We start from the raw sequence: 19,083 nt of genomic DNA, 5'->3' as shown, positions 1-19,083 counted from the left end.
TTTGTTTGTTTGTTTGTTTGTTTGTTTAACGGTGTTTGGTTTGAGACTCAGGCTAAGGCTTGACCCACCTCTCTCCTCGGTGCGGGAATACAGGAGAGTGCCAGCCACTACGGGCAACTCCCATTCTAAATTGGTAGGTTTGAGAACTTGCTCTGATGCAGCCTATTCGCTCATAGCCGGGTTCTGAGATTCAACCTGGGACTTTTTTTTTTTTTTTATGTTAAACTTTGATTTGTTTGAGACAGGACCTCTCTGTCTATAGTCCTGGCCGCCCCCACACTCACAGAGCTCCTCTAGCCCCTGCCTCCTGAGCGCTGAGATGAAAGCTGTGTGTTACCACGTCCGGCTTTGAAGTTTCGCCCGTCAACCCCCAGCTGACAGCCACGCAGCAAGGAAAACCAGGAAACGCGAAGCCCGCGTCGCTGCGCACCGCACACTTTTTGGCCCACCTCCCGACCCGTAGCGGCGCAGAGTGCGCGGGAGTGGCTCGCGCATAAAAGGCCGGCTCGGGCAGTTTAGTTGCCAGTGGTGCTTCCGGCTTGGAAAGGAGCAGTTGGCGGAGCCGCGAAGATGGCGTCGACCAGCAGCCGGTGAGTGCGGCGGCCCCCGAGCCAGCGGAGCCGGGTGTCGCGGGGGCGACGCCCCTCCAGGCGGCTGCGGTAGGCGTCCCCCGCCCGCCTGAGTCGCCGCCTCCTGGGCTCGTCCCCGCGGATCCGCGCCACCCCGGCCTCCGTCTCTCCCCGGACCCCCCAACCGTCTTTGTGTCATGTTAATGTTTTCTGTGTATTTCCTCCCTTACGGCCCATCCAGTCTGAGGGTCCGAAACCTTCTTGGCCAAGAGCCGGGGAAGCGACGTCCCCGTTCCCCGTCGGTCTGACAGCTACAAAGTTGAGAAACGTCAGCCTTGGTAGCCTGCTGGCCAACCCAGTGGCCCCCAGAAGTGGAAAGGAAAGCACAAACTTTTGTTGCTTCATTCTCTCCTAAAGGACCCCCCCCTTCCTAACTCCCCTCCCCAAAGTGTTCTTGCGTACTCCGAACGAGATGTTGTCTCCAGAAAATTAATTACATATGCTGGAAGTCATTTTAATGCGTTTTTAAAACGTAGTGTACTTAATATCTACAGGAAATGCATGTCGTGCTCTCGGAGACAGCCTTTAATCTTGTGACCTGCAAAATGCTTGCAGACCCTAATTATATCTCTTGTAACCACTATGAGGTAGATATTAGTATTCTGGCATATTTGTAAACTGAGTCATGCCAGTGGGTTGACCTTACGAGTGCCTAGTATACCTATTTTTGATGATCATTACAATTGGTCCCTAGTTAACATAGAATGTACCGAAAGTATCAAATTAAGTTCTGCACTTCTGGCACATTTTTCTGAGGTGGTTACTATGTATGGAATTGATAAACGTCACCACAGGAAGCCATTATTCACAGAAGCCTAGGCCCTTTCTGGGAGCCTCCAAGATTGCTGTTTATTATAAAAAGTGAGAGGTGGGTATGGGAGCGGTTTCAGCTACTTGTGTGGAAGATATGAGCACTCTTGTTTACCGATTCTAATTTATGATTTAATTGAATTTAATTGTGTTTTAATCATTCCATCTGGGTGTGGTTTTGTCAGGTTTTGTCCTTGTAGGGACATGGGAAACTTCAGCTTCCCCAAATACTATTTTCCTATGGCTCTCGAAGAAACTGAATGTGTTTATATGTGGGCACAGCTTGTCATATTATGGAATAGAAACTTCCATATTCTTGAAACACAAGTTGTAGTCTTTAAATAGTACGCATAGTAAACGTACTGGTTGCAGTTTTTAAACTTCTTCCTTTAACAAATTCCTTGAAATTTATTTTTCTGGGCAGCCAGTTTTCATTTTGGTCTAGAAGTCTCCTGTCTCCACCTTGAAAGCAGTGGGATTGCAGATATGTCCCGCCCATCATTTAGCCTTTAAGTTACTGTCATTACTGAGAGTGTCAAGGTTTTCCACCAGTGGGAGTAGAGAGAGGTCAGTGTTAGATTTCTGCCTTAGTGTTTGTCCTTGAGGGTGTACATCGTCACCAGCCTTGGCTGGTGTCCTGTGTTCAGACGGAAAGCCCGCTCGCTGCTTGTTCTGATTTAAGTAAAGAACTTTCTGATCACGATCTTTAAAATGAAGATTATTGTGCAAATTGAGTACTGAAAATGTGTATGGGGCTGGAGAGATGGTTCTGTAGTTTCGAAGCACTGGTTGCTCTTCCAGAGGACCTGGGTTCAATTCCCAGCACCCACACGGCAGCTCCTGAACTCTTCTAACTCCAATTCCAGGGTATCTGTTCTCAGCACCACAGGCACCAGTCCATGCAGACATGCAGACCAAATACCTAGATGTAAACAAATAGTATGGGTACATTAAAGGTATTTCCATTATCATTTAAATATCCACAAGGCTTTGTTTCCCTTTTTTATGTGCTAGAGCCTGAAACCAGGACCTTGTATGTTGTTATGGAAGCACTCTCCCAGCAAGCTGCATCCAGTGTCCTTACCTGCCTCTTCTGTTTTCATTTGTTCCTTTCTTTTTGCTTTTTGAGACTGTAGTCTAAGCTGCACTGGAACTCACTCTATATAGTTATTATCCACCGAGCTCCATTCCCAGCCCCTTAACCTGCTTTAATTTGTTGGTCTTTTGTTTGTTTTCACTTTTGAGACAGTCTTACTCCGGTCTAAGTTCCCTGGAACTCACTCTGATAATGTTTAGGGCAGTCTTGGCTAGGTGGCAAACCTGGCTCAGCTTCCTGAATATTAGGATTACAGGTACGCTCCATCACACCTGGCTTGATACGCTTGTTAATATACTGTTGTGTTGGCGTCCTGCTCACTTACTGATAGCTGCCCCTATTCTGCTAACATTTTCCTTGAGTTCAGCAGCTTTTTAGTTTTTATGCACTACTTAATTTTATTTCTCATAACATTGGTTTTTTAAATAAATTTACAGAGTAACTATAAGTATAAAGCAATTTTTGTCCTCTCATTTTTCCAATTAGAAAAGTTCAAGATACGTTTTAGGTAATTAAGTAAATTTGGTGGTTATTTGATTTTTTTTTTAATCGATTTTCCATTTAGTGACTTAGTTGGTAGTTAGGGAACTGGAGACTTGGCTGTGGTTAAAAGCACTTGCTGCTCTTGAAGAAGTCCTGGCACCCACACGGTAGCTGTTCTTCCAGGGGATCCGATGCCATTTCTGAGCTCTGGGCACTGAACACGTATGTAGTACACATACACACATGCAGGAGGAACACACAGAAACCAAAGTGAATATATCTTTAAAGTAGATGGATGAAAAACAGGGTTAGTAGTTAAAACATTCCGAATTATACTGGTTAGCCTGGGAAACCCGATCCAAAACTACAAAAGCCTCATATACTGTCAGAACAGTTAATTTTGTGCTATAGGTGTATGCTTGTAGGATTAAAACATGTCAAATGAATTTTAGAAGAGTGCTCAGACCTTCCAGGAATAATAGTTAAGTTTTTGCTAAGAATCTGTTACTTTAAAAGCTTGTTTAACAAATCGTTTAAGGTTAATCAACTTCCACAAACTATTGTATTTTTCAAGACAAAATAAGAGATTTTTTAGTATCATGAAATCGGCTTTGTGGCACATCCCTATAATCTCATCACTTCAGGAGGCTGAGGCAAGAGGATTGCTCCTAGTTTGATGCTAGCCTGGGCTATTTAGTGAGTGGGAGACCAATAGGACCACAGACCAACAAATATAAATATAAATGTTACTAATACCATAAATTTTAAGTAAATATGTTAGCTTTGAAGCCATATTTTTCTTTTTAAATAGTTTCTTAGATCAGCATGCAATATAATGGATCTCATTATGTCATTTCTTAAACTGGTGTCATCACACCTTATTATTCATTACTTCCCCTAACCTCCACCTTCTTTCTGATGCCCTTCTCCCAAGTAGTTCTCCCTTCTGCCCTCTTTCTTCTCTCCTCCCTCACTAAGATCACTTCCTCCTCTCTCATAGGCCCCTTTTTCCTTTCAGTTCCTGCATACATATGTTACATGTAAGTATATGTTTATACACACATGTAAACTTGAACACAACTTCCACACGAGAGAAACATGCTGTCCTTGTTTTTCTGATTTTTGTTTATTCACTTAATCATCATCATCCTCATCATTATTATTTTGGTTTTTCAAGACAGGGTTTCTCTATGTAACCTTGGCTGTCCGGGACTTGCTCTGTAGACCAGGCTGGCCTGGAACTCAGAGATCCTGTGACTCCTAGGTGCTGGGATTAAAGGCATGCACCACCACTATCCAGCTAGGGATAAGTGTTGTTAGTACAGATAAACATGGGTGTAGGAGTGTTTGTGTAGTGTGTTTGCTTAGAACCCTCAGATATCTGCCCAGGAATTGTATAGTCTTATGTAGTTCTATTTTTAAAAATTATATTAGTGTGTTTATGTATTGGGAGAGGGGGGTGCCAGGCTGTGAGTCAGGACCTGTGGGATTCTGCTTTCTCCTCCAACCTCGGCAGAAGATAACCTATGGAAGTTGGTTTTCTCCTTCCACCATGTGAGTCCCAGTGGCTGAACTTAAGTCACCAGGTGTGGCAACAAGCACTTCTTCCCACGGAGCTAGCTCATTAGCCCTATGGTTTGTCTTTTGAGAAAACTCCATTCTGATTTCCATGGCAGCCATCACACTTTATCTTCCCATCAGCAGTGTGTGAAAATTCTTCTTTCCCACATTTGCCATAGTGTTTTCTAGATATGGCCATTCTGACTCGGATGAGATAAAAAACAGTTTTAATTTCATTTTCCCAGTGGCTAACGATACTGAATACATGGCAAGTATTTATTGGCCATTTATATTTCACCTTAAGAGAACCAACTTTTTAGTAGTCCCTTTGTTGATTGCATGGTTTGCCTTTTTGGTACTCAATTTTTGGAGTTCTGTATAGATTCTAGATAGTAATACTGCTATGTCACTGGCAGAGGCTTTCCTCCCATTCTGAAGTTTCCTGACCCTGCTGTTTCCTTTGCTATGTAGATGCTGGTTAGTTTTTCATGCAGTCACTCTTTCAAGTTCTTGGGATTATATCCTGTGCTATTGGAATCCTTTTAAGAAAGTCCTTGCTGTACCTATACCTTGAAGTGGTTTTTTTCCCCTGTATTCTCAGCTTTCAAAGTATCAAATCTTTGTTGCTTTTGTTTTTAAAAATTATTTTGTGTGAGTATTTTTAAAAAGTATTTTATGTGCCTGGTGATCCCAGAGGCCAGAAGAAGCAATCAGACCCCATGGAACTGGAGTTACAGGTGTTTGTGAGCCACCATGTAGGTGCTGGGAACTGGACCCAGGTCTTCTGGAAGAGCAGTAAGCACTCTGAGCCTCTGAGCCACCTCTCCAGCCCCAAAGTTCAGATCCTGTATTCCAGTTTGAATTGATGTTTGTGTACTGTAAGAGATATGAATTTAGTTCCTTCTATGTATGGTTATCTAGGTTGATTATTTATTTATTTTTTAACTTGTAAAGAAATCTGTGTCTTTTGTCTGGGTTGATTCTGAAGTCCTAGACTGAAAGAATCCTACTTCAGCCTCAGGTGCTGGGACTATAGGCATACATTAGCATGCCCAGTAAAAGTAGTTTTTAAAGGTTAAACTTCTCACTTCTGGACTGGACTTAGTGAAGCCATCAGCTCTTAAGGTCAGCACAGCCATACCTGAGTACCGTTCATGTAGACGTATGTGTTTTGGTTTTAGTGTGTCATGTTAAATCTGTGGTAAGGGGGTTAGCAGGAAGGAAAACACAGTTATTTTCTAACAAGAGAAATGAAGAGCACAAACCAGATAATTATATGTAAATGTTGCTGGCTATTTTAAGTTATTATTTTACTTAATCAGGGGTTTGAAAAATCTGTGGCTTGCCTATTACTAGAAAACAATAAAATCAGATTTGTTTCATATTGTTGGGAAATATAAAAAATGTGGTTTTTTTCTTCCATGTAGTTTGGATGCTCTCCCAAGAGTCACATGTCCAAATCATCCAGATGCAATTTTAGTTGAGGACTATAGAGCCGGTGATATGATCTGTCCTGAATGTGGCCTAGTTGTAGGTAAGTAGCTATTTAAGGTTTTAATTTAAATCATAATGTACAGTACTTTGCTTTTGTACAGTTTTCAAAGTTTTCTTTTCTTCCTCCTTCCTTCCTTCCTTTCTTTTTTTCTTTCTCTTTTTCTCTTTCTTTCTTTCTTTTCTTCTCTTTCTCTTTCTCTTTCTCTTCCTCTTTCTCTTTTTCTTTCTCTTTCTCTTTCTCTCTCTCTTTCTCTTTCTCTTTCTCTTTCTCTTTCTCTTTCTCTTTCTCTTTCTCTTTCCTCTTTCTCTTTCTCTTTCTCTTTTGGTTTTTCTAGACAGTTTCTCTTTGTAACCCTGGCTGTCCTGGACTTACTTTGTAGATCAGGCCTGCCTCTGCCTTCCAAGTACAGTTTTCAAAGTTTTAATGAATACATTTTGACAGCTCCCACCCCACACAAGTAAGTCACAGTTATGATAAAGTAAAAAGAAATAGAAATGAGTAAGACCCTCCAGAGATACTGTGTACATTGCATATATGTAACCAGTGAATGCTTTCTAATGTAGGTGAAAACTTATCAAGAAGAAATGAAAAGGCTAACAGTGCTTGCATCCATAGTTTTAAAGAGTCAGTGGAAGTTGTGTGTGAGAGATTGATACTCAAATAACTAATAAATGTGCAACTTTTGTGGCACTTGTATGCTCTCTAAAATAAATATGGTAGATTTCAGAGTAATAATATTGAGCCTCATCCAGTTCCTGGTAGGAAAAAAGATTGTTAATACTTACAGCATCATGATCTAGAATATCTAGTTTTAATTGTTATTTTTCAAATATGCAACATCTTAAAATTTTACTTTTAGGCCTGGGGATATAGTTATTCGTGGTGCTTAGCACTGAGAGCCCTTGGTTCATCCCCATTGCTACAAAAAGAAACATAAATAAGGTTTCAGTTTTATACCTATTTGGTCACTAACCTACATACACAGAAAAGCCTTAGAATGACACTAAAAATTAAGATGTTGTTCAGCAGTACCAGAGAAGGAATATACTGAAGGTTTGTTACTTTGTTTTGCAGTACTGGCAAGGAAGCCAGGGCCTCATGTGTTAGGCAAGCAGTCTGTTACTGAGCTGCATTTCCAGCCTTTGAGCAGTTTGAGTCACTTAGAAATGAAATTGCTATTAGGAATTATAACAAATGCTGGTAGTGTGTACTACGGAATTGTCTTATTTAACGTCATCCTCCCAAGAAAGCTGCTTACTGCAAACCACATGGGAAGTTTTTGTTTGTTGTTACTGCTTTGAGTATTTAAGACTTTTCCTCCCACACTGATCATCTTACAGTGGGAATTTTAGAACTTATAGAATAACTAGTAGAAATTGAGATCCATTGTGCCTGGGGTGAGTACACAGCTACCACTTGTATTTAACATGGCTTTCATGCTCAGAGTGGCTTTTATACTTTCAAGTGGTCAAGAACAATTGAAATACTTCTTTTGGACCCAAGAAAATGCTACCACTTTTAAGTTTTGTTGGAACATGTTTTATTGGAACATGTCCATAGTACTTGTTTTCATATCACCTTACCTGCTTAGCAATTGCAGCAGAAACCACAGGCTGGCTCTTATCACCTGGCTCTGTCACTCAGGTGCACTGTAAACATTATTAGTTGTGGAGGTGGAAATCAGCGGTACTTAAGTGGCATGCAAGTCGCTATTTTATAGTGTTTATTTTATTACTATCTTGTACCCATGTCAAAACAAACTTGTCACCCTCTTAAGGTGGAGTAATTAGTTTGTTGATTAAGTAGCAGTGCTGTTGTTATGCAGAGATGCTGTAACTGTGGAATGACCATAGAAAGTCCAGACATGACCATTGTCAGCACTCTACAGTGGTCAGAGAAAATTAACATGGAATGTGTGATCCCAGCAGGATTTCCTAAGAAAAACAAAGATTAGACTAGGTCTGGAGTTACCACAGAGTAGTCATGTTCTCCACATGATACTTGATTTCAAAAGGGACAGTCAGGAATGTAAGATGTTTTGTTTTTGAGAGAGTGTTGAAGGTAGAGCCAAGCAAGCCAAAGACTGTGTCTAGAGGCAGAGTGCACAGATTGCTCAGTAAAGTCCTAAGACCCACACAGATTGGGACAGTGGAGAAATCCGTTCTGCTTTGGCATGAGAGCCAGTCACATGACTGTTCAGTGTATCATAGTGGTCTGTTTGACTTATAGTTCATTTGAACTATAAAATACATTGAAGTGCTATGATTTGGCATTATCTGCCTTTTCTATAATTCGTGTGTGGTGTGCATGTGTTTATATGCTTGCAGAGGTCAGAGAGTGTCATTTTCCTCCTCAGTCTCTTAAGGCATGGTGGACCTCGATTTGCTCCTGTTCATCTGGTCAGTAAGCCTCAGAGATTCCCTGGTCACCACCCATACACCCTGCACCCGGTTTACAAGAGTGTGGCCGTGTTGAAGTTTTTAAGTGGGTGCTCACAGTCTGAATTTAGGTCCTTAAGGTTGTGCAGCAAGCCCTTATACCCACGGAACCATCTCCCTTGTAGCTCTGGTTGGCCTGTCACTCGAGGGACTGCCTGCCTCCGTCTCCTTACTGGGATGAGAGGAGTGGATCATCACACTGGACCTTTATTGGTGCTTCTTAGGATGTGTGGTGACTAAGCAGGCCAATAAGGCAGAGCTTTCTTCCTTTCATGAAACTGTTGAGTCAAACCATTGTGCACTAGTCCCATCCCTAACTATTCTAAAAATGTGATTGTGTCACTGTAGAACTTCAACAGTAGATGGCAGTACAGTATTTAGGGCATCGGTTCATTCATAACTTTGACCTTGTACATAGCTTGAATGTTGATTTGTAATCAGCAAAATAGTAAGTTTGCAGTTGCAGTCATGGCTGTTAGAAAATAAAGGCCAGGGAGTAGAGCTGAATGGTAGAGTAAATGTCTGTCTTGTTTAACGAAACATATTTAACCACCGACCCTGCTGAAAAAAAGAATGGCCTGTCTTGTGAATTTGAATTCACATTAGTACTGCTTAAATTAGTAGTTCCACTTTCAGTTAATGCCATATCATATTCACTACTTAAATTTAAATTAATATTTTTAAAAGTGACATAAGAAAAGTAGGTTTGTAAAAGAAATGAGTCTTTCTGACCTTTTCTTCTAAAATTCAGTCATTGCCAAGTCAAAAGGTGTTGGAGTGGTGACTGCTTTGAACTTGTGAGAAGGATTTTGATAATTTTTCTCTATTGCTTCTCAAAAAATACAGAGAGGACGTTTATGTCTCTTTAGAGTGTGATGAAATGCTCTTTAGATGCCAATCTTTGATATAGATTATATGCTGCAGTGCAGTGACAGCTGCTGGGTAGGAGTTCCTTCTTCTGCTGTCCTTTGGTAAAGCCTGCAAGGTCTTGCTCTAGAGATGGAGACAGCTACAGTGATAGTTGTCCGTGGCAGTGCTGCTGTAGACAGCTTTCGTGAAAACTCCTATCAGGTCTAAGTTTACAAAAATCAACGAGTGGGTTTAAGAAGGGGAAAGTTGGCATGTTTCTGTTTCTAGGATACTTGACGGTGTGTGTCCTTGCTGTCAGGCTTCTTGCTGTCCTAGGTTGAGTACAGGCTTCCCCTTTATCAGAGACTGCAGTAAACATTAGGGCTATTTTATGTCACGCTTCCCTTGAAATGATTCTGGGTTGCAGTTTTCTTCCAGGGAAGCTTACAACACTGCCTCATTTGGATTTTAAGTGGGAATCCTTTATGTATTCAGATTTTTTCTGAATAGCCCTGCCTCTTTCATGTGCATGATTTTGGACCTCTTATACTTTCATGCTAATGCCCTTTGAGTTGCCTTGGAAATTTGATTCTTATAAATGCTGTTGTGAGCAGCTGCATCTAAAAGGGAATGAGTGGCTCTTGGTATAAGCCACAGATTCTTGAATGGAGATTTAGATCATTCCACATGTTTGGAAAAGTTTACTCTATTGCTCATTGATGAGTTTTTCTCTTTATGTTATATACTAGGCCACCTCATACATATTAATTTGAAAGTCCATTTTCTTTTTAAAGCAGTATAAAGCAATCAGCAGAAGGTACTTTGATGCCAAAAGGAAAATGTTGTAGGCGAAGCATTTTGGCTTGCTGCTGCTTTATATCCAGATATGCAGGTAGAATTAAAGGATGTGGGCACACCTGCATGCCTTTCCCCTGTACTTCTTTTGATATATCCATTTCTGTCACTTGAAAACATTACAGTTAGCCTGGCCTGGTGGCACAGGTCTGTAATCCCAACTACCAGGAAGGCTGAGGCAGGATTAAAGGTCAGCACCTGCTAGAATGAGTCCCAGGCCAGCCTACACAAATTAGTAAGGCCTGCTGCACAGTAAAAGCAGCTATAGGGCTCACCATACAGTTCAGAAAAAAAATGAAGTTATATGTGCTTTGTGTACATACAACTTTGTGTACATATGTGTAAGCAAATGACATTGTTCTTTTTACCTTTTCTAATTTGTTAACTCTGGTTTGAAGGCCTCAGTAACTTATGTCTGTGCATTTTTTTTCCCGATTAGGAAATTTGGCCTCATTGACTGAAAGTAAAGTGCATGGGAACCATGTAACACCGCTCCCCTAACTTGCCCTTCCTTGGAGCCATGCTTAGGCTCCATGGTAAAATGCCTTAGAACTGAGGTCTTTGCTCTTGCCCTCCTTGCTTGTTCTCAGTGCATATGGAGGTGGCAGGTGGGGACATCACCTCTCATTGGTCTTCTTGTTACTGAGACATGATTGTCCAGGCAATACTCTGGTTATTCTCAGGTTCTCTGGAAGTTCAGAGAAAATTGAACTTGTCAGAAGCCTTCATTAACAAGTCATTCATTACATATTTACTTATTTTGTAAGTACATCACTACATTTAGATTGTGGTTGCTATTCTGTATATGTGCATTTTAATGTATTCTATAAAAGATTGGCATGGTCTGCATTGAAATAATCTTTTCACTCCATTCTCCCTTGTCACTAAGTACCTGCTGCAGAGCCCCAGGGAAAGAGTCAGTTGAGTGCCTGACTCTCCCCCAAACATACACTGGAAATGGAGAGAACATGTGCTAGTTTTTTTAGTTTTCATAGCAAGAAGTGGACAACACTGAGGACTTCTAGTTCCTTTCAAGGAACTTTACATGCATTTCCCATATGCATTAACTAATCTAAGCTTCACAGGCTTTAAAATAGGAAGTTACTGGGGATATCTAAAGCTTTGGAAATAAGGCCTAGAAATGAAAAAATTGGGGCCATCCAGGATGGCTCAGCAGATAAAAGTGTTTCCCACCAAGCCTGACAAACTAAGTATTCACCTGAACCCACACAGTAAAAGAGAATTGTCCTTTGACCTCTACACATGTATGGTACACACAACCCCCCCACCCCAGCACACAGTAAAAGTAGGGAAATGTAATTAAAAATAAGATTTTTATTTTAAATTATTTGTGGCAGATGTGTGCACGGGAATAGAGTTTCCATGGAGAGTGAGGTGGATCCTCTAGAGCTGGTTACAGGAGGTCGTGAGCCCCCTGATGTGGATGCTGACACAAATTTGGGTTCTTTGGTGAAATGGGATATGCCTTTAACTGCTGAACTATCTCCTCATCCCTCCATCTAATTTTTTTTAATGAAATAATTTTTTCAAAGCTAAGCAGCAGATTGTATTAACTTTGATTTTTTTTTTTTTTTTAACAAACCTACTTTAGGGTTATTAGATGTATCTTCCTCCCGCCCCCCCCCCAACACCAGATTGGAGGGAGAGGTTAGTAGGGACAGGGGGTGGAGTTCTCTCTGCTACGTCCTCCTGGGTAGGGTTGTAGGATTCTTTTGGGGGCAATACCAATATCACTTATCCAGAAATCCAAAAGTCTAGGTAACCAGCAAACAGCAACTGCAGCAGCAGCATGAACCAGCAGCAAGCTGTCCTCCTCCTCTATGCGCCTTCTTCCTCTGGGCTGTCAATATTTATACCTCTCAGAGTTCTCAGAATTCATCTACTTCCACCTGGCAAAGACTATGCACCACACGAGACACTTAACAGGTGTGGACAAACTAAAACCCCCAACATGGAATTTTAACAAAAACCTGTTTACATATCATAAACCAAAACATACAACAAGCTTAGTCTCACACTTGTAGCCATTGTATTCATTGGCTGTCCATACTGAAACGTACTGCAGTGGCTGGCAAAGATGAACATGATGAGTTTCCAATTGCCCTATGGCAGAATTCATTGAAAGAGTTCAGTGGAATAAGGTGGAATCTGATACGCTGTGTGATCTTTGGCCAGTTAACCTCATTTGTGAAGTACCATTGAAAGTGGTACCTGTGTTTATCATAGCTCTCAGGATTAAACAATAAGATTTACTATGGGCACCCCATCCAGCATGTGTTTTTGTGTTCAAAACAAAACTCTCTCTCTTTCTCTCTCTCTCTCTCTCTCTCTCTCTCTCTCTCTTCCTCTCTTTCTCTCTGCTTCAGAGATACTTCCAGACACAGAGCTCTTCCTACTAACACAGTGGCGAGTCAGACCTATTCATGTCAGGTGTTTCGATACCACATACCTAGGCACAGCCTCTTTGCTTAAAACGTATGCCTGTCTGCCTTTAAATTTTTATTCTCAATTTCTCTCTCTCTCTCTCTCTACCCCTTTCCTTCCTTCTCCCTCTCCCTCCTTGTTTGTTTGTTTGTAACAAAGTCTGACTGTGTAGCCCTGGCTGGCTGGGATTTATGGGGTTGTGGATATCTGCCTGCCTCCACCATCTGAGTGCTGGGCTAAAATGCTTGCACCACCCCATTTGGTGTCATTATTTTTCTTTGTAGTATTCTTATTTTGCTTTGATCTCTGAGGTAAGGTCTTCCTATGTATATATAGTCAGTATAGCCTTGATTGCTCTATTTTGACTCAGCTGTCTAAATGCTCAGGTTGTAGGCATATACTCTCATACCAGCTTTTATTTTCCTCTTATTTTTAACTATAATCTTTTCTTCTAAGATTTGGAATGTGAATAATGACAAAGTACTGTTTACATATAGCTCATTACTAGACTGGCATAGTTGGTAAATGCTTCAGAGCAGACACATAAGCCATGGTATCTAAGCTGGATCCTGAGTGGCCATGTTGAGATGCTTACCATTAACATGGGGAGCTCCGTCCTGGTCCTGGCTAAGTGTGTAACTGTGCTTGCCTCCTTAGGGGACCGGGTTATCGATGTAGGATCTGAATGGAGAACTTTCAGCAATGACAAAGCAACAAAAGACCCATCCCGAGTTGGAGACTCTCAGAATCCTCTTCTGAGTGATGGAGATTTGTCTACTATGATTGGCAAGGTACGAGTTCCACTTAGCAAGAACTATAAAGGGGAGACTAGACAGGGGAAAGTTAGGATCTTTGCAAAAGTATCACTAACCCAGAGGAGACTCTTGACTTGAGAATAAGATTTGCCAATGTTACCATTGTGAAAGTCTACCAACTTTGGTGTGTGTGGATTTTTTTTGTTTGTTTTGTTTTGTTTTCACCATCATGGAGGGAAGAACATAAAATCAAAATTATAGTCTTGGGCTGGGATTAATAGCACTGGCGTTCTTCTGGAGGACTTGGGTTCAATTCCCAGCATTTGCAGTGAGGCTCACAAACTGTTACAGTCCGGGGAGACCCTTCTGGCCTCCAGTGGCACCACTCATGCACTGGAAAACACACACACAAGCCAAACAACCAGATGGGTACAATTACAAAGTCAAAGTTACCATCTTTGTACTTTCTGTGAAAGAATTTTCCACTTGAATGTCTGTTTACCCCAGATGGGGAACCAGTGATGGACCCAAGTAACGATTCCGCCAAAGGCCACATCCCACTGTAGGCACAAACTCCTTGAACTGCAATCCTGGAGTTTTCTGCAGGCAGCAGGCCGGGTTAGAAAAATCTCTTCAGGCTACATAGCCAGTTATAGGCCAACCAGGGCTATATAGTGAGACCCTGTCTCAAAGAAACAAACAAAAACAGTTTGTGCCATTGTGAAGCTCTAAAACAGCATATAATTCCATTTTCTGTGTTCTTGAACAATTGTTTAGATTTACTTAAGTGTCTGTGAAACCAGTTTCTTTTTTTTTAATATTTTAATTTTTTATTTCTTTAAAGGATTTATTTATTTATTACATATACAGTGCCTGCAACCCAGAAAAGGGCATCAGATCTCATTATAGATGGTTGTGAGCCACCATGTGGTTGCTGGGAATTGAACTCAGGACCTCAGAAAGCACAGACAGTGCTCGTAACCTCTGAGCCATCTCTCCAGCCCCGAAATCAGTTTCTTTAAAGCATGTTCTCATGGAAGTTTCTGTTTGAGGCACAGGCTCCACAGACAGACTCCCAGGGCATATAGAGTCAGATTGTGTAAATTATATTTTCATAGAGACTGTCTGTTTAAATTTTCTAAAAAATGTTTAGCAGGATGATATCTTTTATAGGGTACGGGAGCTGCAAGTTTTGATGAGTTTGGCAATTCTAAGTATCAGAATCGGAGAACAATGAGTAGTTCTGATAGAGCGATGATGAATGCATTCAAGGAAATCACGACCATGGCAGACAGAATCAACCTCCCTCGCAATATAGTTGTAAGTTCCTGTCCACCTCCTTTAAGCCACTCTGACATTTACTTTGCATAATTTAATGAACACATAAAATTTTGATACTGTAAGTAATTAAATGGCCTAGACTTAATTAAACGTAGTTTCTCTGCTTTGAAGGATCGAACAAATAATTTATTCAAGCAAGTATATGAGCAGAAGAGCCTGAAGGGAAGAGCTAATGACGCGATAGCTTCTGCTTGCCTGTACATCGCCTGTAGACAAGAAGGCGTTCCGAGGACATTTAAAGGTAAGACTTCCATTGCACCACGTAGAGCTCAGACAGGCAGCTCTGACACTTAAGAGCTAGTGCTTGTCTTCACCGTGGCACAGTAATCCATGCACACAGCGTTTGCCAGTGCCTTGTTATCTTGTTCTTTGACAGTCCTCTTGGCCATGTCTCTGGCAAGCTGCTTTTGTAGGTAGCATCATTCTCTGTGCAAGCCCACTGTAAGCTGACTATTCTGTGGGCTTTAGGGCGCAACATCATATGCTGCAGTGGCTTTTGGCATTGCCTTGGCAGCTGGTGAGGAAAACAACTACCACTAGCACCGGTCTTAAGTGTGAGTGAGTCAAGTCCAGACCAAAAACTCTGACTTATCTACTGGCTTTTGTGAGCTTGTGTTTACTCAGGGGCACAGCCTACTCCAGTGTTGCTGTGATACATGGATCCACTGACTTTCACTGCCCAGGTCCAGGTTGGAGACTACACTCACAATATCGAATGAGTATCTTTCACAAGCTTTCCTTTGTCAACATGAGGAGGGATGAGTTTATCACACATCTTTCAGCTTATTTAGTGATCATGCAGATCAATGCACGGAGTGTATGTGCACTTGCATTCTTCAGCTTTAGTATTTCCTCCTTAGAACATTACTTACAAGGATTAATGTATAAATATCAGAGAAGTTTTTGATTAGTTGGAGAAACTTATTTATATAAATTGAACTAGATAAGTTTGTATCTTGAAAGAATACAACCTAAATTTAAAGTGTGGTGAAAATATAAACCAAGAAATTTTGAATGAATAAGCTCCGTGGGAAGTATTGCTGAGAGGATTAGGGCTTTATCTTAAAGCCTTGATTGACTTTTTTACAACTAGAATATTTTTTTTATAATAAAAAGAGAGAAATTATAAAATGAACTCTGGCTTATGAAAAAAGTTTTTTTTTTCTTTTAGAAATCTGTGCTGTATCCCGAATTTCTAAGAAAGAAATTGGCCGCTGTTTTAAACTGATTTTGAAAGCTTTGGAAACCAGTGTGGATCTGATCACAACTGGAGACTTTATGTCCAGGTTCTGCTCCAATCTTTGCCTCCCCAAGCAAGTGCAGATGGCAGCGACACACATAGCTCGCAAGGCGGTGGAGCTGGACTTAGTTCCTGGCAGAAGCCCGATCTCTGTGGCAGCAGCAGCTATTTACATGGCTTCCCAGGCATCAGCTGAGAAGCGGACACAGAAAGGTGGGATTTTCATCAGGAAGTGTGCCAGCGAGACGGCAAGGCTCGGAGTGTGTGGTTTTACTTTTAATCTCCCATGAAGCAGGTTAACTATTCAGAACAAGGAAAGAGGATGAGATATATAGCCCTACTGACCAAAGGAGTGTTTGCTTAGTATGCCTGAGGGCCTAGTTTTTATTCCCAGCATCTGTGAAAACAGTATTTTGCTTTTAAGTGATTATTTAGAGGCATAGAATTATGTACAAGTCTCCTCCCATAATAAAATTAAAAATTTTTTTAATTTTAATTTGTGTCTTTTGGGGGGTATTTATTTACTGGAGGATGGGCAGCTTATCAGTGGTCACATCACTGAAGAAAATGGCATCTGTTGCCCTTGATTTTTTTTTTTTTAGGAAATCTACTTTATTTAGAGTTATTAAATGCTTCTATCTTCCTTCCAACCCCCCAACACCAGGTAGGAGGGAAAGAAGTTAGTAGAGACAGGGGCCAGAGTTCTCTCTGCCACTTCCTGCTGGGTAGGGTCGTAGGATTCTTTTGGGGGCAATACCAATATCAGTCATTTAAAATTCAACAGTCCAGATAACTGGCAAATCAGCAAACAGCAAATGCAGCAGCAGGACAAACCAATAGCAAACACTCTTTCTTCAAGCAGCTGCCTTCCTCCTCTGGGCTGTCATATTTACATCCCTCAAAGTCCTCAGAATTCAACTACTTCCACCTGGCAAAGACCACTGTTCCACACTTATCAGGTGTGGACAAACTAAAAATCCCCAACTTGGAATTTTAACAAAAACCTGTGTACATATCATAAGCCAAAATATCTACAACAGGTACCCCTTTCCCCAGACACAATTGTCAGTCATCCCTAAGGGAAAGATGGGGCCTCGTGCATGTTCTGTCTCCATTTTTTTGTTTGTTTTGGGGTTGTTTTTGAGGTAAGGTCTTACATCCCGAGCTGGCTGTAAACTTGCCATCTGGCTCAGGATCTTTATGATGTGCTGGGGAAAACCCAGGGCTTTCCACATGGTGTATTGTCTCAGCCCTGTAACACAGTACTTGTCCAAAGCAACACAGTATCTGTCACCATAGGGCCATGCCTTTGGGTTGCTTCACATCTTTCAGTATTCCTAAGATACCTTTAAAGAGGCCTACTATTAGTATTTTTAATATGGACTTTGACTCCTGCTTTTACCTGTTAGGTTGTGTTTCCTTCCATTATTAATCTTAAAAAGATTAATAGTGAGATTGGAGGACTTTTCTGTTTTCCCCATTGGTAGGAGAAAAGAGGTGGAGCAGATCAACTGAATGTCTTGCTTTTTGTCTTTTAGAAATCGGAGACATTGCTGGTGTTGCTGATGTTACAATCAGACAGTCCTACAGACTGATCTACCCTCGGGCTCCAGATCTCTTCCCTGCAGACTTCAAGTTTGATACCCCAGTGGACAAATTACCCCAGCTATAAGCTGAGACAACTAAATGTCACACTGTTATGTACATGGAACTTTGTACATTGCCTACACAATGCTGGTTGAGCCTTTAATGAGGACAAAGATGGTACGCATTCCAGAGCTAAATATTATTGCTTAGCATTCTGTATGTATATACTAGTGCAACGTATTTAATGATTTAAATTTCTTACTGAATCTGCTTTCTTTTTAGTGATCTAGGAAACAGTATTTTGGAAGATGTTGAAATATGTAATTCTCAAATAAAGCATTTTTCAAAACTGAGTTTTTGTTACATGAAATTTATAATTTATAATATATAATAATTCCTGTATATGATTACAGGTAATAGTGCTAAAAGCCTTGTTTCCCATTGTTTTTATATTTAGGTTCTTTTATTTCCATAGTCATAGAAACAGAGCTTGAGAAGCATTGTTAACATCTACAACACATCATAGTGTGAGAGTATTGAAAACATGCACACAGAAGAAACTGTGTGAGGTGATGAGCTGGCCTTGAAAAGCATTGGCTCTTGCAGTAGTGAAAGCTTGTTTTTACTGAGCTCAGTGGACAGAAGGGATAATGAAATAACAGCAGAACAACAGGTTTAAATTTGGAATGTTAATAAATCATTTCACAGAATCAGCTTGTCTATGATTCTTTCCTTGGTTATGTTAATGGGATATGTATGGCAATTACTGGACCCTAGGAGTGTGTAGAAATTAGTCACACCATTCACAACATTGGTTTTTTTTTTTTTTTTTTTTTTTTTGTAAAGACTTATTTATACAGCATTCTGCGTGAACATCTCTTTTAGAAGAGGGCACCAGACCTCACTATAGGTGGTTGTGAGCTACCATGTGGTTGCTGGGAAGTGAACTCAGGACCTCTGGAAGAACAGCCAGTGTTCTCAACCTCTGAGCCACTCTCCAGCCTGCATTCACAATATTCTAGGTTTTTGCAGGTCAGTGTTTAAGGTATCTTACCTAGGCACTAGAAAACTAAGGAAATTTTGCTGTCTTTTTAATTGGAACAGGTAACTTAACTCTGTTAGACATCACTAACGTAGACTGCTGGTTCTCTCGTAGACACTAGCACTGGGAGGCAGGTTCACATGTTGGTTCATAGAAGACTTCTACTCCTACTGTCATTCTGCTCATGGAAGGAGGATGGGCATGGGACCGTGAAGACCAACCAGTATTATTTCTTGCCAAAGAGGCTGTTTTCCATGTTTCCCTCCTGGGCGCCATTCTTCATCCCTAGTATTTATTTCAGTTTTCCTGGGCTTTAGTGAGGATCACACAGCTCCCAACTAAGAGAAATTGCAATCTGCAACCACATCGAGGTTTTAGAAGTGTAGCTTTGTCGATTATTAAACTCAGTCCTCAGTAGAGCTGGAAAATACAACCCCCATAAGTTTTCTGGAATTATG

The 19,083-nt window shown here is 41.0% G+C and overlaps 1 protein-coding gene across 1 annotated transcript; it reads left to right on the top strand.

Moving 5' to 3' along the window:
• Positions 1–28: 28 nt before the first annotated feature.
• Positions 29–17,936, top strand: Gtf2b (general transcription factor IIB). The gene is made up of 7 exons (XM_021643427.2): positions 29–590; positions 6,006–6,112; positions 13,318–13,451; positions 14,589–14,735; positions 14,868–14,997; positions 15,928–16,209; positions 17,535–17,936. Exons 1-7 carry the CDS (start codon positions 571–573, stop codon positions 17,666–17,668), a joined length of 954 nt encoding a protein of 317 aa, XP_021499102.1. The 5' UTR covers positions 29–570; the 3' UTR covers positions 17,669–17,936.
• The last annotated feature ends 1,147 nt before the right edge of the window (positions 17,937–19,083 follow it).

Source organism: Meriones unguiculatus, chromosome 10, assembly GCF_030254825.1.
Source record: "Meriones unguiculatus strain TT.TT164.6M chromosome 10, Bangor_MerUng_6.1, whole genome shotgun sequence".
Taxonomy (NCBI): domain Eukaryota; kingdom Metazoa; phylum Chordata; class Mammalia; order Rodentia; family Muridae; genus Meriones; species Meriones unguiculatus.
Note: the sequence above shows the minus strand (reverse complement) of the source record. Positions and strands in the feature narration are given on the sequence as shown.